This window comes from Schistocerca cancellata, chromosome 2 (genome assembly GCF_023864275.1).
Source record: "Schistocerca cancellata isolate TAMUIC-IGC-003103 chromosome 2, iqSchCanc2.1, whole genome shotgun sequence".
NCBI classification, from domain to species: Eukaryota; Metazoa; Arthropoda; class Insecta; order Orthoptera; family Acrididae; genus Schistocerca; species Schistocerca cancellata.
In genome coordinates, this window is record NC_064627.1 from 43,744,161 (window position 1) to 43,766,983 (window position 22,823).

Consider the following 22,823-nt stretch of genomic DNA (forward strand, 5'->3'; position numbering starts at 1 on the left):
AGCATGTCATTCTGATTGGAAAGAAGTCTTCAAACGTAAAAGTAACTTCGGGCGTGCCCCAAGCGACAGATACAGGACAATGATGACTCACGAAGATATGCAGATATTTTAATATGTTATTCTACAAGTAAAACTAAAGAAAAAAGCTCACATAAACATAGGTCCGCAATTGTTTGGTTACGGAGTTACGGCTAATAAACGATTTTGCCTGAAATGTAGCAACTTCGCTAATACGAAGCCATCGCAAAACTGTACGAGTTTAGAGTAAGGCACGATTTCCATTTATTTTGTAGTTACTGATCTGGTGAATCTAATAAAACATGTCGCGGACGTGTACCTGCAGTAGTTTTCCAGACCATCCAGAGAAGGAAAAACGCAATTTCGTAAAAATTTTAGTTAACTACTTGTCCCAATTCGTTTTTTAAATTCCAGACAATTGCACAAAGTTTTCAACTGAAGTTGTAGAGAATTTAGTTTTGGAAAAATGATGGTAATATCTTGAACTGAAACAGTATGACTGTGTATTCCTTCTGTCGTAAATTTGAAAGGCATCCGTATTTCATAATCTACAAACTACAACAGTTACTATGTGGTTTCACTTAAACAGCACTGTTGTTATTGTGTTATTTCACTGAACAATACAGAAAAGTAACTCGTTTCAAGGTTAGGGAACGACTGAAACAACTCACAAACGTTTGCCAACGATGACATAAACGTTTCCACATTCTTAATGAAAAGTAAACAGATTTACTTGTATAATAAACCTCGCTTCTCTGTATTTTCTGTAAAACTACATCACATACAAGTCTGGGAAATGTTTTACTAGATTCACCAGACCAATAACAACAAAATAAATGGAAGTCGTGCTTTACTTTAACCTCGTACAGTTTGGCGATGGCTTCATATTAGCGAAATTGCTGAATTTCAGCCGAATCTTTTGTTAGCCGTAACTCCGTAACCAAACATTTGCGGATCTATGTTTATATGAACTTTTTCCTTTAGCTTTACTTGTAAAATAACATATTAATATATTTGCGTATATTCGTGAATCACACTCTATACAGGGTGTCCCAGAAACGTTGCGCCAGATATCGAGGGGTTGTAGAGGATGTCTTGAGGAACAAATCGGGGATAGGAATCCGTGTCCGTAAACGTCATCCAACCATGCTACAGTGCGTCGAAGTTACGGGCGCCAGCGCTTTCCAACGCTTCGGCAGCAAACGTGAGTTTGTACGATGACGGACTGAAGGCGGAAAGTCTTGCAATGTATTTTATTATTCAGCGATCGCGACTGTGAAATGCAGAAAGACCTGCAGACGGTCGACACTTGACGTAAGGAGTGGCAAGCGACAGTCAGCATAAACAAATGTAACATTTCGTATACATAAACGGAAAAACGCTTTATTGTACGATTACATGATTGTAAAAATATCGGTGGAAGCAATTACATCCATAAAAAATCTAGGAGTATGCGTACGGAACAATCTGGAGGGGAACGACCACATAAAAATTAATCACGAGTGAGGCTGGATTCATTAGAAGAAAAGTTAGGAAATGTAGGCCATCAACAAAGCATGTAGCTTACAAATCACTCGTTCAGCCAATATTTGAATGTTGCACGTGAGTGTTGGATCCGTATTACATGGAATTGACAGAGGATATAGAGAGCACCCAAAGAAAACCAACACGTTTCGTTACAGGTACATTTAGTAGGCACGAAAGTATCACAGAGGTGCTCAACTAAATCCGGTGGCAGACACTGCAGGGGAGGCGTTCTGCATTACAGACTGCTGCTGCTGTTTACAGGCGCCGTGGGCGCGCCCTGTCGTCACAGTGTAACGATCTCACTGCGCTTACAAGTGAAGAAAAAAAACAATGCCTTATAAAGTTACAAACCTTTCAAAAGCCGAGATCGCATAAAATATTTATGTATTTACGACAACCGGTTTCAACCGTCTTTGCTGTAATCTTCAGATCGTAAACATCTTTTTGTTGTAAAACATGTTCATTCTGTGCAGAACATCAGGCTCAAGTTGTCAAGTGGATAAACTCAGCACATTATATAAGTCTGTCATCGCTAAAATATTTAAAAACATAAAGCACCTTGTCCATTGTTGTTACATTATACAAACACGGTAGACAATAGCAAATCTGTTTACGTATGCCGGTCACACACTAAACAGTGCGAAAGTGGATTCACAATGTTTAGTATGTGTCCAGCAGCTCTAAACAGATGTGCTATTGAAACTTCCTGGCAGATTAAAACTGTGTGCCCGACCGAGACTCGAACTCGGGAACTCCCGAGTTCGAGTCTCGGTCGGGCACACAGTTTTAATCTGCCAGGAAGTTTCATATCAGCGCACACTCCGCTGCAGAGTGAAAATCTCATTCTGGAGATGTGCTATTGTCTGCCCCGTTTGATGTAAAAAGGAACTGTGAGCAGTATGCATACGGACCTCACCTTTAAAACAGAGTGCTTTTTTTACAATATTGTAGCGATTATAGACTTATATAATGTGCTGAGTTTTATCCACTTGACATATTGTACGTGAGGTTCAGCGTAAAATGTACAAGTTTTACGACAAAAAAGTGTTTAAGACCTAAATATGACAGCGAAGACAGTTGAAACCGGTTGTCGAAATAAAGAAATACTTTATGCAGTCTTGACTTTTGAACGGTTTTTAACAATAAAACGGATCACCCTTCAATATTCTGAAAATGAGAAAATTCAGTTTGACAAAGTCTTTTGAACATCACCAGCACTTGTTCTGCCGAGTGTGCAGTATTGAAGAAGCATTGTAGAAACGCAGTACTGGAGGCAGTGGTCGGATGTTCATGGACTATTTGCCGTTGCCCAGGCTTTAGATCGAAATGTAGGCCATGTGAAGTACCCGTAATACACTGTCGGATGTCAGTATATCTTCACACACATACACCTAACGTCGGTGGGTGTGTATGTTATTAGAATTGCAAATCTCTGTGACAGGTAGACCAGACACTAGAATGCATTTAGCATCGTTACCAGACCTGGCAGGGTATACAAGGGAGGTGAACAGCGTCAGACGTTGAGTGATCACTCTGAAGGATTCAGGGATGCCGCCAACTCGTGGGAGACGACGTTACCAGCACCTGACTGAGTTTGAAGGGGCCTCAGTGTGGGTCTCCGTTTAGCTGGCAGATCGAGTTTTCCGATATCCAGATTTGTGGGGCATTTGGATGTCACAGTGGTCCGATGTTGGACTGCATGGGAACGTAGGGGCCACCACAAGGGACCATCGCCATATTGTGCATGAAACACGTCTTCATCCCTTCACACGAGCACCTGTCACCCGAGAACAGGTAACGGATCCCAGCTACATTCTGTGCCATCCCGCACCATTGGTCGAGGACTCGCAGCAGCCGTACTAGGAAATTACCGTCCCACGTGTAGGCTGACGTCAACACCACAACACAAACGGTTGAGTTTGGAATGGTGCCACGACTGGAAGCATGTACCTCTGAAGAATCGTATTGCATCCTAAAGGCCCTGGTTCGATTCCCGGCTGGGTCGGAGATTTTCTCCGCTCAGGGACGGGGTGTTGTGTTGTCCTAGTCATCATCATTTCATCCTCATCGATGCGCAACTCGCTGCAGAGGCGTCAAATCGAAGGACTTGCACCCGGCGAACGGTCTACCCGACGGGAGGCCCTGGTCACACGACATTTACATCTTTACCATAGTGTGTCAGATTTCGGCCAACTTTTGCCAAAAATGCATGTATTTTCCAAGTTGTGTATGACCGTAAACCATAAAATCACCAAATAAGCAGCAACCAGTGGGAAGATCATGTTTGACGTCTGTTTAAGACAGTGTTATTACTCAGGAAACATAGATGTTGAAAGCACCGATGATGGCTGTTAATCAGTTGAAATCGATTTGCAAAATTAAATAAAGAAAACATGATCTGGCGACTGAATACATGTATTTTTCATATCTTTAAGGACACAAGAATAAAAACATCAAATGTTGCCCACGTAAGAATGTTTCAGGTGATACAGTCACAAACAAACGCATTTATTATGAAGCTTTATTTATCAGTGCTGTAGTAGACAAGCAGCGTTACGCACGGTTCACTGCATACTTCCTAATATCGCATGGGAACTCCTTTCGCCCGGCGTAGTGGACTCAACAAGTCGTTGGAAGTCCCCTACAGAAATCTTGAGTCACGCTGACACTATAGGCGTCCATAACTGAGAAACTGTGGCATCTGCAGGCTGGTGAGCACGAACTGACTTTTCGATTATGCCCCATAAATGTCCGATAGAATTCATGTCGGGTGATATCGGTAGCCAAAATATTCGCTCGAATTGTCCAGAATGTTCTTCAAACCAGTCGCAAAGAACAGTGGCCCGGTGACATTGAGTTTCATGAACGGTTGGAAATGCTCTCGAAGTAGCAGAGCATAACAGTTTCCAGTAAATGATCGGTTCAGGTGGACCATTTCATGTAAACACAATCTACACCATTTCGGAGCCACAGCCTGCACAGTGCGTTGTTGATGAATTGGGCCCATGACTTCGTGGGATCTGCGCCACACTCGAATCCCACCGCCAGCTCTTACCAACTGAAATCGGACTGATCTGACCAGGCCACGGTTTTTCAATGGTCTACGGTCGGACTGATATGGTCACGAGCCCAGGAGAGGAGCTGCAGGCGATGTCGTACTGTTAACAAAGGCACTCGGGTGAGTCGTCTGCTGCCATAGCTCGTTAACGCCAAATTTTGTCGCACGTCGTAACGGATACGTTGAATGTTATTTCACGCAATGCTGCTTCTCTGTTAGCACCGCCAACTCTACGACAACGCCGCTTCTCTCGGTCGTTAAGTGAAGGCTGTTGACCATTGCTTTGTCCATGGTGGAAGGTAATGCCTGAAAATTTGGTCTCTCGGCACACTCTTCATACTGTGGATCTCGGAATATTGAATTCCCTAACGATTTCTAGCTCCAGCTAACATTCCGCTTTCAACGTCTGTTAACTCCCGTCATGCCGTCTTAATTACGTTAGAAACCTTTTCAGCTGAATCAGCTGAGTACACATGACAGCTCCACCAATGCACAGCCCTTTTATACCTCGTGCAGGCGATACTTCCGCCATCTGTATGTGTGCATATCGCTATCCCATTACTTTTGTTGCCTCATTGTATGTGGGAGTCGTCGAGTATGACTTGGAGGTCACGGCTGCTAGTGACTGAGGGAAATCCGACGCCACACCGGTACGTCACGGACATTCTGCGTCATCATGTTTTACCTCTCAGTGTTCGTCCACGCACGGTACATGCCTCTGTGAACTGCCTGCGTGGTGCTGAGGTACTCCCATGGCCATCAAGATCCCCATGTCTCTCCCCCATAGAGCACTTTTGGGTCCGTCTAGGACGTCAGGTGCATCCCTGAGGCGACATCCAGTGTATGGAGGACCAATTACAGCAGCTATGGGCCAGTTCGCCTCAGGAGAGGATGCAACGCCTTGATGACATCCTTCGCAATGAAAGCAGTGCTTGCATCCAGGCTAGACAACGTGCAATTTCATACGGATAACTTACCTCCTATTGCCAATTTATTTGTAAATTTGTCCCGATACTGTAATCTTTGAAATAACATCACATACCCTCTCAAACCGAGAAGTTTCGTTTCGTTTCCTCCTCCCCTTCTGAGTGCGTCATTTTTTTTCCAGACGTTGGAGACCTGCGTATACCATTGTCCTGACGCATTTTGAAATACTGAGGTCAGGTCGTTCTCTCAGCGTCGAAAGAGAAATATACACTACTGGCCATTAAAATTGCTACACCAAGAAGAAATGCAGATGATAAACGGGTATTCATTGGATAAATATATTATACTAGAACTGGCATGTGATTACATTTTCACGCAATTTGGGTGCATAGATCTTGAGAAATCGGTACCCATTACATTTTCACGCAATTTGGGTGCATAGATCTTGAGAAATCGGTACCCAGAACAACCACCTCTGGCCGTAATAACGGATTTGATACGCCTCGGCATTGAGCCAAACAGAGCTTGGATGGTGTGTACAGGTACAGCTGCCCATGCAGCTTCATTACGATACCACAGTTCATCACGAGCAGTGACTGGCGTATTGTGACGAGCCACTTGCTCGGCCACCATTGACGTTTTCAATTGGTGAGAGATCTGGAGAATGTACTGGCCAGGGTAGTAGTCGAACCGTTTCCGTATCCAGAAAGGCCCGTACAGGACCTGCAACATGCGGTCGTGCATTATCCTACTGAAATGTAGGGTTTCGCAGGGAAGCGTCGTAACACATCTGAAATGTAACGTCCACTGTTCAAAGTGCCGTCAATGCGAACAAGAGGTGACCGAGACGCGTAACCGATGGCAACCCATACCACCACGCCGGGTGATACGCCAGTATTACGATGACGAATACACGCTTCCAATGTGCGTTCACCGCGATGTCACCAAACAAGGATGCGATCATCATGATGCTGGATTCATCCGAAAAAATGACGTTTTGCCATTCGTGCACCCAGGATCGTCGTTGAGTGCACCATCGCAGGCGCTCCTGTCCGTGGATAGTCCATACTGCTGCAAACGTCGTCGAACTGTTCGTGCAGATGGTTGTTGTCTTGCAAACGTCCCCATCTGTTGACTCAGGGATCGAGACGTGGCTGCACGATCCGTTACAGCCATGGGGATAAGATGCTTGTCATCTCGACTGCTAGTTATACGAGGCCGTTGGAACCCAGCAGGGCGTTCCGTATTACCCTCCTGAACCCACGTATTCCATATTCCGCTAACAGTCATTGGATCTCGGCCAACGCGAGCAGCAATGTCGCGATACGATAAACCGCAATCACGATAGGCTACAGTCCGACCTTTATCAAAGTCGGAAACGTGATGGTACGCATTTCTCCTCCTTACACGAGGCATCACAACAACGTTTCAGCAGGCAATGCCGGTCAACTGCTGTTTGTGTATGAGAAATCGGTTGGAAACTTTCCTCATGTCAGAACGTTGAAGGTGTCGCTACCGGCGCCAACCTTGTGTGAATGCTCTGAAAAGCTAATCATTTGCATATCACAGCATATTCTTCCTGTCGATTAAATTTCGCGTCTGTAGCACGTCATCTTCGTGGTGTAGCAATTTTAATGGCCAGTAGTGTAGAAGGGTGACGTAAATGACTGTGCAGTGCAGCGCTGTGTTCACACGAAACGCAAAGGCATAATCGTCCCAAAGTAAACTGTCTGAAGAGCCAAGACCGAGAAACGTTGTACGAGTTCGTTCCCACGTGAAGCCTCTTCTCACTGTTTCCATCGTTTGCGGTGAGGTATCTCAGAACACTACCTCGAAGCTACGCGCCGTTTGAGCGAAACAATCCGAAGAAAATGAACGGAAATGTTTCAAAATTACTAATGAAAATTGCATGACGGTAATGCTTCCGCTCTCACCCCAACGCTCGTTCGTGAATTTTTGCCACGGCCACCGTATTCGCCGTAAATGACTGACGGCGACTTCTTTCTATTCCCGAGGCTAAAGAGAATCATGACGGGACGTCATTTTGTCACCGTTGATGAGATGAAAACAGAATCGCTGAAGAAGCCGAACACCCTAACGAAAATTGAGTTCCAGAAGTGCTGGCAAGATTAGAAAAAGCGCTGACAAATGTATTGTATCAGAGCGGAATTACTTTGACCGAGCGTGGTGGCGCACTGGTTAGCACACTGGACTCGCATTCGGGAGGACGACGGTTCAAACCCGCGTCCGGTCATCCAGATTTAGGTTTTTCGTGATTTCCCTAAACCGCTTAAGGCGAATGCCGGCATGTTTCCTTTGATCCGTCTCTAATGACCTCGATGTCGACGGGACGTGAAACACTAATTTCTGTCTCCTCCGAATTATTTTGAAGGGGATAAATTTGCTCTTGATGAATTAATAAAGATTCTTTAAGAAAAACAAAAATTCCCGTTACTTTTTTGATCACATCTCCTATAGAATGGACCTCGGATGGAATCATCCAAGCGAAAGAGACGGAAACGGCGGAACGCAGTGGTGGAGAAGAGCTTACTGCACTCGGATATTATGATGCAAGTTTGCAGGCTGCTGGTGCTGTTTCTCTCATTGCTATCCAAGTGCTAACACCTTTTCTAGCTCCAGGGTTACTGAAGCCTCTCCTTTTCCTTCCACTTAGTTTAACGTAGCCAGGCAGTACCAACTCTGCCATGAATGTTCTGTTCATACAGTTCTCGTTACTCCGTTTTTCTTTCATGTTGCTTACTGTAAACGTAAACTGTATTCTGCTGTCACACTCGTAGCCGTCGTCTTCCTCCTACAGGTAATTTGCCTCTTAAATGCCCTCACCTCACGTCTCTGTTTAGTTCACCTTCTTCTATTATGTTGTGGCATTTGATACATCCGTGTTACATTTTATATGCTGTCGTGACATAAATGCAATACCTTTTTCATTCCACGTTCTGGCTCTAGACGGGGCAACGGGCCAGACTCATGGCCGTGTCACCCTCTGCCAGTGACGTCATCTGATGCGGTATGGAGACGCGTGTGGTCAGCACACCGGTCTCCCAGTCGTTGTCGGGTCCCCTGACCTCGGAACCCCTACTAATCGCTCGAGTAGCCCTCAGTTGACTTCATGAGGCTGAGTGCATCCAGTACAGCTCTGCCACCAAGGACAAATTCCTGGCAGTACCAGCAATCCAAGCCGAGTATCCTGCATAGCATTCAGCCGCGGTGACCACTCAGCTGCGCAGACCGGCGTAATCTACAGTATAGGGGTTTTGTTCATAATATACTATAACAAATGCTCGGTGGAGAGCCGTCAATTCTCCAGGATATAATAAGTTTTCCGTGTCACCCATAAAATTAGTTCTTGTGGTACGTCACGTCTCCAAACTGAACAGCTCACTCATATAACGCATGGTAATTTCAGTGTCTTACCCGCCCTCCCCCTTGGATAAATTTCAGTGGACGTCCGTATCAGTGAGCACAGGCAATTTGGTCACTTCGGAAGTAGGTAATGTCTGGCTACTGATTATTCTGTCTCTAATCAAATAAACTTCATTTGAGATGCATGACGAAGTCGTACAGGAAGCATGCGACCACATTACGCATCTAGAACTATACTGCACAAATGCCGAGGCAGACTGCCTTCGACAGTTATGTATGTAACGTATAACTTCATTTCATATGTACAACACGACGTATATGTTGTCTGATGATGTGTTAGCTGACAACAAGTAATATTCAAGTCATTCATTCACCAACTGATGGCGTTTTACTAAGTGACTTATCATCATTTGTGCAGTATTGTTTCGATAGAAATAGAAGTCATTTAAGGAACATAGATACGTAGGAAACTGACTGTCGATCATATAGCACTGTTCCACACGTTCGTCCAACATGATACAAAATCAGAACTTAGTAGGAGTTAAAATTATAATAACTGTTCCAGATGAAATTTCGACTTTCAAGTTGAAAATGACTTACAGATCGGAATTGCAGTTGTGTAAATTATAGTAACTACTGCAGTTCATGATGAAAATGTTGTCATAACAAAAATATAACGAGACTGAGACGGATGTCTCCGTCGTGGTTCGGCGCCCTATACGACCTCACACTTCTCACACAAAATTCACATTTATTAGTTCCGTAACTGGGCGCAACGCTGTTTCACTGGACTAAACCACTATGCACCTAATCTTGCAAACACAGACTGAAGTTTTACAGACCTGTACATCATGATTGCCCAATTAAGTGTATACGTCACGCTATCTGCAGTACTTTGGTGAAGATTACTGATGCCACTTCTAACAGCGTGAGCCTGAATATTGCTCGGACTTGTCTATACTACAATGTCTACAATGACTTTCATCGTGAATCGATTTATAACGTCGCCCAAACAACGATACGTAGTTTCAGTAGGGCTTGCAACACAACACGTTCAATTCCATCATTCTCAATGTTTCCATCGTCAGAGGAATCCTAGCTTTGGATCGGATTACACATCTAATACACAACCCTTAAAGTGCTCTGAGATAGTGCCTGCCAGAGACATCGTCAACGTAAAGTGCTCCACATAATCTGCAGTACCGATGGGTATAAATGCAAACTCTAACACAATGGAGCTAACTAGGGACACTTGTTACAAGTTTGAAACTTAACATGTGAAACTTAGCTCGGCAGGTGAGACTCAGCTCTTGCTCTCACTACGGGGGAGACAGGTGGACTTGTCTGTCGATAACTGCATAGGAAACTGAATCTCTGGTATGTAATCGTTATGTTTCCCAATAGATTTTACAGGGCCACGAACTCAATGAATCAGTATACTGTACATTTACTTCAACCAAAACGAAGATAAGTACTGATAAGTAAATAGGCCTCAATTCAGGAAAACAATTATATATTCACAGAAACTGAGAACTTCTTAATTAATTCTGGAAGAGAATCTGTTTGCTTTTTAAAGATAAACTGATAGTCACACTTTTTATCTAGGTTGGCCGAGAAGAGGCTCGATTGGAAATGGATAAACAGTGGGTGAGTTATTAATATCAAGAACACCTCTTGCCCATGAACAAGGGTATTATTAAGAATGTTAACCTATCAGGGAGTGTGTATACTGATGGCTACTGGATTAACGTAGGGAGTGATTGCACGACTGATGCGGTCACTTGCAAATTGGGAATACAGTGGAATACATGGATTACTCACGCACACTTTTACACTAGCCGTTCATCACAGAGAAAGAAGTTGCCCATAAATTCAAGAAGGAACCAAAATGTAAAATAGGTGAGAGGAAACTAGGCTAGGTGGCTGAGTATTTGAACACAAAATTACATCGAAAGTCACAGTAAAAATTACACAGAGTTACAATTAGGGGAACAGTCAAAACAAAACTACGTTCTGTGAACTATTCTTCCTCAGGTCTGAGCCACCGTAAATCAATAGTAGCTACGTTGCTATCCACTGCAAATAATCATCGATTAACTATTAGAATCACAACAAAGAAAGATCTCGAAACAGAACTATAGGGCACGAGAATTTATTTAAAAACAAAAAGTGGAACATTAGTGAGTGCAGAGTACCGCAAATACAATGTGACGAACAAACACGTGGCCATGCACGCCACGCACAGTGAAACTCACCAAAATCTCCACAAAAGACAGCAGGATTTTACTGCGACCACCGCACCACCGGAATGTTACATACACATGCAGTGCTCATAACCAGTTACATGACTTGTTGAGGAAACTAATCACACTCATACATAGACGTGGTCTCATGCCCATCCATTGCGAACTTATAGACCACAAAGAACACTCCAGTAAATTGTAAAAGTCGTGAATTACTTGCAATAAATTCCTACATACAAAGTAGCTAGTCTATAATATCCGAAACTTACTAAGAGATGAACTAGAGACTCAGTTAATCTGAACTTGGACATTCACTAGCAGTAAGGGCTAAAATAAGGTGTTACCCCGCCGACATTTCCCAGGGCAGCGAAGCTGCTCGCTCGCTCACCAGTCTTCTGCAACAGACCAGCAGCTGACGTTCTACCTGCACCAACTTCAACAAAGCAACGGACCATCGGTCAGCGATGTCTCTATGACCTAGAACAGTTTCCATTAGCTTTGTACAAAGGTTGGCTAAGCTGTCCCTACATTCAGAGATTCCAAGGCCAAAGACACATATAGATACTCAAGCACACAAGCACGTTTCCAAGCAGACAACAAGAGGATGTTATGTGGGAACAGTAGGGCAACGACGCAAATACATGGCGATTCCTTTGAAAAGTTAAAGTTTAATAAGTATGTAGTTAGTACCGAAAACAACTTAGATATGAAATGCAATTCAGATATGGAAATATAGTGTTGAAATATCACTGCGGCCGCCATATGTAGCACCGAGCTGATCATCTTTCTCTCAATTTGAAGTTATAGGAGCACCGACACATAGGCGATGCTGCTAAGTAATGTAAAAGTGGGAACAGATTCTGAAAGTCAATGAGGCGACATGTACAGCAACGTTTCAAGTTCCCTCTCTAGTCTTCCGGCGCAGTTGTTAAGACATTAGTTTCACTTTCAGTATGAATGTGGTTCAATTCTCCGACTGGCATTGATGTTTAGGCGTTAAGTATTAGGATGGTGCATAAGTTCGTAGCGGTTTCCCGTAAATTTAATAAACACAAAAGATACACATAAAAGAGACTTTAATAACAATAATACTCTTATATAGTGACTATTTACATCAACGCTGGGGTAACTTTTCGATTCCGCGACTGTAGAAACCACATGGTTTTGATGCGAAGAACTCGTCGAGCCGTGTTAGAAGCGCATTTTCATCAGGAGAGGAAGTTCCTTGAAGGTGGTTCGATAGAGAGGAGAAAAGGCGAAAATCTGAGGGCGCAGGATCACGTGAATAAGATGGGCGCGGAATGACTTCCCAATCCAACTCCTGTATAGCGTTTTTGTCAGTCTAGCAGAATGCGGGCGGAAGTTACCCTCACTGAGTCTTTACTTCACTCAGTCTTCCTGGTCTCGTAGTTCTTTGATTGCGCCTGCAAGGCGTCTCAGTTGTTGACAATAGATGCCAGCAGTGATGATTATGTCTCGGGGAAGCAATTCATATTACACCACACCGTAGATGTTCCATCAGATGCATAACATTATCTTTTGTGAGTGCGGGCAGGTCATTGTAGGGAAAGTTGGTCCTTCGTTTGGGCTCAACCATTTCTTTACTTTCCTTACGTTAGCGTAAACACACCATTTCCCACGAGCAGTAACGATACATGATACGAATAGACGATGTTATTCATGAGCCAATTGATGACGAGCAAGGAGAGATGCACATATGGCCACCCGCAGATTTTTGTGATTTTGGCTTAGAGCATACACCCACACACACGATTTTTGAACCTTCCCTATTGCATACAAATGTCGCACGATGGTGGAATAACCACAGTTCGTCATGTTAGACAGTTCTCAAGCACCCCGATGCGGATCATTGTGGATTAATTTGTTTATACGATCTTTGTTAAACCTCGAAGGTCTTCCTGAACGTGGAGAGCTATTAATGTCACAACGACCCTCCTCAAAACGAGAAAACTGTTTTCTTTCCATACTCTGTCCAATGGCGTTATTGCCATTCCATACTCTGTCCAATGGCGTTACCGCCACACACGGCGTAATTGTTTCTGGCTGCCTACACTGCTGTTACTACTTTATCGCAGCAAAAACTCAAAGTGAGGGGCGCCACTCCCCTGCCGGGGAGGAGGAGGGGGGGGGGAAGAGTAATAGAGGGGGGCACTGGCTTTTAGTGAAATATTTATATTTCATATTATGTAGGAGGTAAAGAAGGAGAAAGGTTCCCGGGTTCGATTCCCGGCGGGGACAGGGATTTTCTCTGCCTCGTGATGACTGGATGTTGTATGATGTCCTTAGGTTAGTTAGGTTTAAGTAGTTCTAAGTTCTAGGGGACTGATGACCGCAGATGTTAAGTCCCATAGTGCTCAGAGCCATTTGAACCATTTGAAGGAGAAAGGTATGAGTCTGAAGTCGATACCTCCCCACCTGATATTGGAGCTCGTTGTATTGATGCAATAGTGAGTGACGTGAGAAATAGATTGCCATCACGTCTTAAGTACCCTAATATTCACTCGGCAACCTGATGACAGTACAGATATGGAAATCTTTCCAGCATCTCGTTTTTGCTTGCTGCTATTATGAAAATGAAATACTCGAGACTTTCTAATTTTAAAATCAATTGAGGGGAGGACTACTGGCCCGGATGTTTTCTTTCTAGTGAAATCCCTTTTTTGTTGACAACAATCGGTCAGGGACAAACTGTGTTGGTGTATGTACCGGTCGGGTGGCAGAATTAGTGGCACTAAAAAGCGGTTCATCACAACAGGGCGTGTTGTTTTCCCTTCTGAAAAATTCAGACATTGCATGATACAGAGACGGGATTGACTTCTAAAGTAGTATAGTCGGAAGTCAATGAAGCGCTGAAAGATGCAGTCAGCATTGTAAATTTGGTGAAAGCACGAGCTTTAAAGATTAGGCTATTTCCCATTCTTTGCAAGGAGATGAGTTCCACTCACGTTTCGCTTATAATTCACTTGGAGATACGTTGGTTGTCTCGTGATGAAGTTCTTCGTCACCTAGTGGAGCTGAAGGATGAACTTCGTCTTTTTCAGCTGAACAGCATTTCAGCCACACTTGCGGCTCAGTTTCTGGGTGAAATACCTCCTAATAATGGGATGCTAGGCCGACGCTTTTGAAAAACTGAATGATCTCAACATGTCACTTCAAGGCCGAAGCAGTAATATCATCTTTCTGAGCATGAAAGTGCTTGCGTTTAAAAGAAAACTTTGACAGTTGGAGAAGATTAACTGTGATATATTTTATTCTTTGGATGACTTCGTGAAAGAAAATGAGTTGAGTGTAGGTAAAATTAATAGAATTGACTGAAACTTTCTGGCAGACTAAAACTGTGTGCCGGACCGAGACTCGAACTCGGGACCTTTGTCTTTCGCGGGCAAGTGCTCTACCAGCTGCGCTACCCAGCCACTACTGACGACCCGTCCTCACGGCTTTACTTTCACAAACACATCGTCTCCTACCTTCCAAACTTCACAGATGCTCTCCTGCGAATGTTGCAGAACTAGCACTCGTGGAAGAAAGGATATTGCGGAGACATGGCTTTACCATACATAGCCTGCGGGATGTTTCCAGAATGAGATTTTCACTCTGCAGAGGAGTGTGCGCTGATATGAAACTTCCTGGTAGATTAAAACTGTGTGCCGGACCGAGACTAGATGTCGGGACGGGTGCTGAGTCGTGCTTGGGTTGCTCACTAGGCAGAGACCAGATTTCGAGTCTCCGTCCGGCACGCAGTTTTAATCTTCCAGAAAGTTTCATATCAGCGCGCACTCCGCTACAGAGTAAAAATTAGAATTGGCTTATTACATATCGAAAACTTCACTCAGAAATTCGATAATAATTTTCCTTTATCTGAGTATGACTGGATCCACATCAGTTACGATCGTAACAGACCATGTGTCAACAGTAGAACAAGAGGAGCTAATACAGTTCTCAAGTGACAGAACACTTAGATCGAAGTCTCTCGAAAACTTCTGTGTGCACACTCGGAGTCAATAACCCAATTTAGCAAGAAGGACACTCTTCGCATCAACTTACTGGCGTTAATCAAGACAAAACATCGACCTCACCTACAGCTGGAATGTGTTCTGAAAGTTGTTGTTTATTTCCTTTTTTGGATCATCAGTTTGAATATAACAGTTTTTAAAGTGGCATTTAAATGTTGAATATTTTGTTCTATCGTTATTTATACGTCGTGATCTTTTAAGTATGAAAACGTTCTAACTGAATTAAAAGCATTGCAGAAGGAAACACTTAAATTTTAAATAACTAACTAATTTCTGAACTAATCTATAAAAATATTTAGTGAGGTACACATATTTTCTCAGTTCCAACAACTGCACTCGCTCATTATAAACTGGTTGTATTTGTCAGTTGCGCCACCACTGAATAATACAAATGTCTGATAATTTTTTTAAAAAATTTCCTCTCGTGTGCTGAATGACATTCTATAATTATTGTTGTTGTTATTGTTATTCTTCTTCTTCTTATTCTAATTGATAGTTGTAATACTTAGACAGAAGTAAACAGATATCATGGGCCGTTTTTGTGCCAAGTATGAAAAGCGCTGAGGACGGAAAACAAAATGGGGGAGAAGGTAAAATAATTTATGTTTAAGAAGGGGGGCGCGACGGAAAAAGCTTGAGAACTTCTGGTCTATTGAACTCAAGCAGAGTAACATGTCGGAAATGTTCCCATTACTCCACTTGGCACACCGTTTTCTATAATCCACAGCTCCACTCACTATCTCCAAATGGCAAAGAAACAATATGTAGACTCAAACAGCAATAGTTAACATCAAATAAAAAACGACAATCGATAGAGGAATCCATAGCAAACGGAATACCAACATGCAAAGCAAAGACGTTACGAACTTACGCACCAACCCAATAAATCCCCTGTAACGGTTACGATGATTGCCGGAATGGTTACTCCAACTAGGACAGGCTGTTCCAACCGAGCTCCAGGGAGCCGGAGCGCTCCGGAGCGCTCACTGCGGCAGCTCGGAGCCCGCGTGGAGGGGGAAAGCGAACTCACTGCCCCCTGGCCGCATGCAGCCGCAACTGACTCAATAATCCGTGTTCAATGACCGCTATGACTAGCCGCGTGAGCCCTGCACCTCTATTGGAGGATACCTTCTATTCATTGAGAGGGATGGTCGTCCGCAGTGTCTTGTATGTCATAAATTATTTAATTCTGCGAAGAGGTACAATATGCAGCAACTTTATACACGTCTTCACGCAGTGCACTACGATCAGGTAGAAGGCGTTGCACGCAGAGAACTGGTAGCCAGACTTAAGAACGACATACCAGGGGACCTAAGTTTACAAACGGTTTCGTAATACGGAGGGTATCGAAACATACAACATATTTCGTGTTCTGTAATGCGTTTATAATTTTCAGGTGAATGAGAGCGGAGAAAATACTACTGCATCTGCAATTCGAGCAAACTACAGGGTCGCTCACATCATTGCGACGAGTGGCAATCCGTTTTCGGTGAGACCACTCGTAAAATCGTGCATGGTAGCAGTTGCAGAATGTTTGTTTCCAAGGGAGGTCCAGGTAATTGAAGGGGTTTGCCTGTCGAAGCAAACAATGTCTCGTCGAATCCTGGACATGGCAGCGGATTTAGAGACACCGCTCAGGAAAAAGGCGGAGAGCTTTGTCGCGCTTGGCGAAAGCACCGACTTATCGAACTGTGCCAAGCTTGCAGTCTTTGTGCGTGGTGTCGATATGGAGCTAGAAGTAACTGAAGAGCTCTTGGATGTGTTACCACTCGATTACATCGCAACAGGACGTGACATTTTTGAAGCTGTTTGTGAATCAGTGGACAATGTGAATTTGCCGTGGGATAATCTCCATTCTGTGGCGACAGACGGTGCACCACAAATGATCGGGCGTCACCAAGATTTTGCTTCTCGTTTGAAAAATAAACTTAGGGACGAATTCGGGAAAGTCATTTTGACTCTTCATTGTTTTATTCTCCAAGAGGCACTGTGTGCTGAAACAGTAGAGCTAGGTTGCGTAATGAAAGATGTCGTGAAGTGTGTGAATTTTGTGCGGCGTCACGGTATGAATCATCGCCAATTCAAAGGATTACTGAAAGATATGGAAGCGGAGTATGGGGATATACCTTACCACAGTACAGTTCGTTGACTGGGTCGGGGAAAAGTTCTTGATGTTTTCTTTGCCATTCGTGAGGAAAAATCCCTTTTTCTCGACATGAAAGGGGAAGAAATGCGTTGTCTGAAAGATTTAAAATGGATATCAGACGTGGCGTTCCTAGCTGACATAACTATGCATCTGAATAATTTAAATCTGTCACTGCAGGGTAAAGGGCAGCTAATTGTTGACATGCACGACCGGATCAACGCGTTCATGGAAAGTTACGTTTATTTGAGAGGTACATGAGTAATGGACATTTAACGTTCTTCAATCGTCTTGCTTGTTTAAAACTACCTGAAGGTACCACTTTCGGCGATTACCAAGCAAAGTTAAACCAGCTCATCACGTCGTCTGAAACACGATTCCGTGACCTCACTAGTTTGGAAATGGAACTTAAGGTGTTCAGCAATTCTTTTTCAGTTTCCCCCGATGACTTGTCATCGTCAATTCAATTGGAGATTATTGATTTGCAAAATTTAACTTTGTTGAAAGAGAGGTACTACAACACGTTGGATTTGTCACTATGGTATCGTTCATTACAGCAAAAAACATTTCCCAAGCTTCACAAAAATGACGCTCAGACCATGTGCATGTTTGTATCTACATATTGTTGTGAGCATCTTTCCTCAGCAATAAGAAGAGGAAAAAGTAAGGAACGATCGTTTCTTCAGGATGCAACAATGAAGGTCATCCTCCGCATTAACGGTGTGAACACTTTGACGCCTGATATCTCCGATCTTGTAATGAAAAGAAAATGCCAAGTTACAGAGGCCCAATAAATATAATATGCAATTCCTTGTTAAACAGTTGTTTCTTATTTATTTGCTGGCTGGCCGAAGTGGCCGCGCGGTTCTGGCGCTGCAGTCTGGAACCGCGAGACCGCTACGGTCGCAGGTTCGAATCCTGCCTCGGGCATGGATGTGTGTGATGTCCTTAGGTTAGTTAGGTTTAACTAGTTCTAAGTTCTAGGGGACTAATGACCTCAGCAGTTGAGTCCCATAGTGCTCAGAGTCCATTTATTTATTTGCTGAACATCGTATTTCCTGGTGTAGCACGTCACCACACCTTAGCAGCTAAGAGTATGAGGTGTCGATCTTGTAAGACGCAGCTGGAACATCAAAACGTTTGCCTTGCCGCCTGCCTGAGCCAGCCGTACCACGTACCGGCGTGCCGGCCCACTTGAATGGCCACAGCGAGCGACACAGCTCCCTGGAGCAGGGAGCGCTCCGTGGCTCACAACGGAGCCGACGAGCTGGAAAAGCCTGAACTAGGAGAATCCGAGGTTGTGATTTGTTTCTATGATCTCGTCCTCGACGGCACGTTAAGCTATAAACTTCCTTCCTTTTATCTTTTATGGATCTGGCGTTGATTTTGAAGGATCAGGCCTCCTGACACTCGTCATTCGTTACACTGCTTTCATTCCACAACTGTCTCCACCATCTTGGTTTTATGCTTTTACTCCTCACCGAATTTTGTGCTTTTACTTCTCACCGAATCAACAGGTTTATTTGCAACTGTTAGTAGAGTATTCAACACTTCCTAATTTTTCTGTACTGTACAGTGCCTTGACGTACCAAGTGGAAATATACTTATGCAGAGTGATCTCTTGCATTCACTGTCACTGTTCTCATTGTATATCCAGACAAATGCGACGATATAAAATTGTATAAAATATTCATTTAGGACCTCTGTTTTCTTATAGTTTCGAAATACTGCAGTAATATACACCATTTGAATTTAGTTGTGTGTGAGCGTTGACAGAGATCAACAGAATCAAAGCGCCGTCATATTTGAGATTCGAACAGTATTTGGAATATATAAAGTATAATGAAGTAAATATTCCCTGTCAAGTAACATTATAAAATTTACCATTAATCTTTGTTGTTGGGTTTCTACGAAGCGGGTTACAAAACTGGTCCTAAGCTACCATATGTTTTCCCCAGAGGAGGACATAATCTGGAAAAAGTTACTTGTAGAAAATTATGTAGAAAAATAGCGGAAGCCATATACTTGAACGTACAGCAAACACCACAGCCATTGCTGTTTCTGTTATTTATTTTTATTCTATGCTTTACTATAATGTCACGCAGTAAAGTGTGCATTACAGCAGAAAACAATTTACTAATAATTAAGACACAATATTTTCAGTTTTAATCCCCACTTCCCACGAATTTCTCCTCAGTCCTTTTTGTTGCATATATCACAGCTTTCTTCATCAATCATAACAGTTCCTCTTGTATAATGAATTCCCTTCGATCTCCATACAGTGTGTAAAGTATGATCTGGAAATGGTGTTATTCAGAAGGTATCGGATCATCAAAAGCTCTCCCGGCCGTTGCCAACTTCCATGACCTTTACAAAGCTACTTCAGTTATTTGTCACAATTAATTTGTCTTCTATATGTATGAATGTCTCAGTTTCTGAAAAAAAAAAAAAACTGCCGGAAATCAACAAATACTACATTACTTCCGTGTCTGGTTGACTGTTGTACCATCCAGCAAAAAATTATTTGGTTGTCACTAAGTATATTATTATTGTTATTATTATTACTATTGCTAATATTATTGAGCATATTTTTACCACGTATCAAGCTGTACCTTCACGCTAGTAACCCAGTTTTCATTGACTTCAGTTATCGTCGGTTTTGTTTTTCGACGACTTTCCTGACGAAAAATTTGGGTCAGTTTTCGTCGAGTGCCTCAGGATTCGCCACGTGGTGTGTCTGTCAGCCTTACTAATATAAATAACGACAATTGCATTTTCCTGTTCGCCTTTGTGTTGTTTCCGGTATTTTTGTGCTGTTTTCCATTGATTGGGAGAGCTAATAATATAGTACGTGAAACTAATTAATGCGTGTACAATATTCGGTGTAATATAGTTATTCTCAGTTTTTAAATTTCAAGATATATATGCATACTGCATGTAAGGTGATACCACATGTTCTCCTATTGAGCATTTATCTTGCTAATAAGTTAATCGCTTCGTTTTAGCTCTATCATAGTGAAATCTTATATTAAAAACTATACATAGATAAAGGCGAAAAAGAGAGAGAGCGAATGAAAATAGAGATAATACTAATAATCCTCCATTAGTCTAATTTTTTGCCTGTCTTATCACGGATCAGCCAAGAGCTGGGAGTGACTTACTTTACTGTATAGACTTATGTGTGAAGGTGAAGGAATCTTAAAGACAACAGATACACGTCTATACAGATAAGACATTACACAGAGATAGCGGCTAACTGCATTGATCATCTATTCTTAGATTAAAGAGACGGCAACTTATTATCCGAACATTAAAATGTTAAAATGGCGACCGTGACAAGACTCGAACCTGTGATATAGTGATGAAAGGAATCAGCCAAACAGAATCTTTGGTGGAGTCCTTCGTCTTGGTAATCAGAGGCTGGCTTGCTGTAAGAGATCTTTACATTTATTATTACTGTTAAACACTGCAGTCTGTCAGGGGAATCAATCGTTTGGACAATTTGTTCCCTTTACAAAAGACTGCGAATTCCAGATGTGTACGAAGCCTTTTTGGACGATTTAACATAGATTCTCTTCGACACAGCTGAAACTTCCTCACTAATTACAGGGCCAACGTGATCAACAAATGATTCAGGAAAACCTCATTCGTTCATTCACTCCAGAACAAAAAAGTCACAAACCTTATTTATGGAGGAAATCGTGTATTAAACCCATCTCCATTACATGTCCAGATCTCCGGTGATTCCACGCCTTAATTATTTTTCTTTTACAATCTCTCTTCAAAACAAACCGCTAACGGCCCAAATGTTAATTGGCTCGCTTTAGCGAGAAGAAAAACAGAATATGTATCTCTCAGAAACACGTCAATCCCTCAGCCGTTACTCCAGAAGCTCTCCTAGTTACCACTCCAACAACCATGGAGAATGCATATATGCATCTCTGTTATTTCAAAGAATAAATGCACTAGAAAATACTTTGGCGTAGATGAGCTGTCGCCGCATATATTACGAGAAAATCAGATCAGATAACTTTTCCAAAGTGAATGAATGCGGATGGTTTGATTGAAAATGATTACTTGGATCGTCGTAGAGGGTATTTGCTGTGGGGACATTACAATGGGACCATAAAATGTGTAGAGAGCCGGCAGCCTTACAAAGAAGGTAATTACCACGATCGTGCTGAAGGAGAATAAAAGTGAAAAATACTTTTTTAATTATTAGACTTATTCTGTACAAATGTGTTTTTGATATATATTTTGGAATGTCCAGACGAATTAACTGAATTTACATTGATCCATATGGAAACCACTGTTCGGTTTTGGATTTTGCGTTGGCACTCTGACGGATAGGTATCACGGCACATTCCGCTACGCATCGAACTTCTTTCAAATGTTTTGTACATGTGTTAAATTGTGCGTAATTGTTCGGAATGTTATAGCAGGAGAATGAACCAGTCTCCATAGCACGTAACACTTGCTGTCTGGTTGCAGGCCACTGGCCAGTGCGGTGGAGACGGTGTACTACTACTGGTCGTTCATCTACCTGTTCGCCAAGACCTGCCTCGTCTCACTATCGGCTTCAGACATCTACGTCCGGAGCAAGGAGCCCAGCACTCTGCTCTACTCCGTGCCACCGCTGGACTACAGTACTGAGGTCTTTACAGAAAACGTACACCATCTGTTTCACTCTTTTCGACGTACCCCAGCACCTCAAGGTTGTCTGTGATATCATAATAGCTGAAACTGCCAAATAATCCTCACGCTTTCGTCTGCTTGCTGTAAAACTACGACCCGTTCCCCCGCATTCAGTACCTATCGGATTGGATGGTTACCGATTGTAACGTAACTGTACTACAGTGAAGTCTACACTAAGTTACCAATCACTCTACTATATGCTTAACGTAGCACATGTTTTGTTCTGTACTGAGAGGTATAAATACGAATGTTTCTACAATAAGAATGCGTATTCCGGCTTAGAACTGAAGAATACTCAGTATTGTAGAACACTGAGTATAATGTCGTTTATTGAAACTGAACTACACTTCTCGAACAATCACTATATACACACAAAGAAAACAAATAACATGTAGACGACTATTCATCAAGTGTGTCGGTGAGGTCCCTCGTAGCTGGTCCTAGCTCGGCGAGGAACTGGCTGTACTGTTTTTTTTTTTTTTTTCTTTATTGAATTTCAATTCCCCCCAAAGGGGGCGGGCTGGCAGCAGCTTAGTATGCCGCTCTTCAGCCTACAGATTTTGTGACAAACATCAGGAGAACAAATAATCATAAAAAACAGGCGATAAAATCGGGGACTTAGAGAGTAACAAGGCGAAAAGAAATCGTGGAACTTAAAACAAACCACAGAGGGATGATGATGCTAATAAAAATACATACAGAGCAGACAGGGAAAACAATAGACAATTAAAAAACACGGCGACAGTCTGGATTCCGTTCGCAAAAGACATAAAATTCACACCCAGCGACTGCAT

The 22,823-nt window shown here is 42.8% G+C and overlaps 1 protein-coding gene across 1 annotated transcript in view; it reads left to right on the forward strand.

Annotated features, from left to right (window-relative positions):
• Positions 1-22,823, forward strand: part of LOC126150576 (gustatory receptor for sugar taste 64e-like) — a 181,937-nt gene that overhangs the window by 131,556 nt on the left and 27,558 nt on the right. Inside the window, exon 8 of the mRNA XM_049915885.1 lies at positions 21,826-21,980. Coding sequence (XP_049771842.1) covers positions 21,826-21,980 — 155 coding nt within the window. The remainder of the gene's footprint in view (positions 1-21,825; positions 21,981-22,823) is intronic.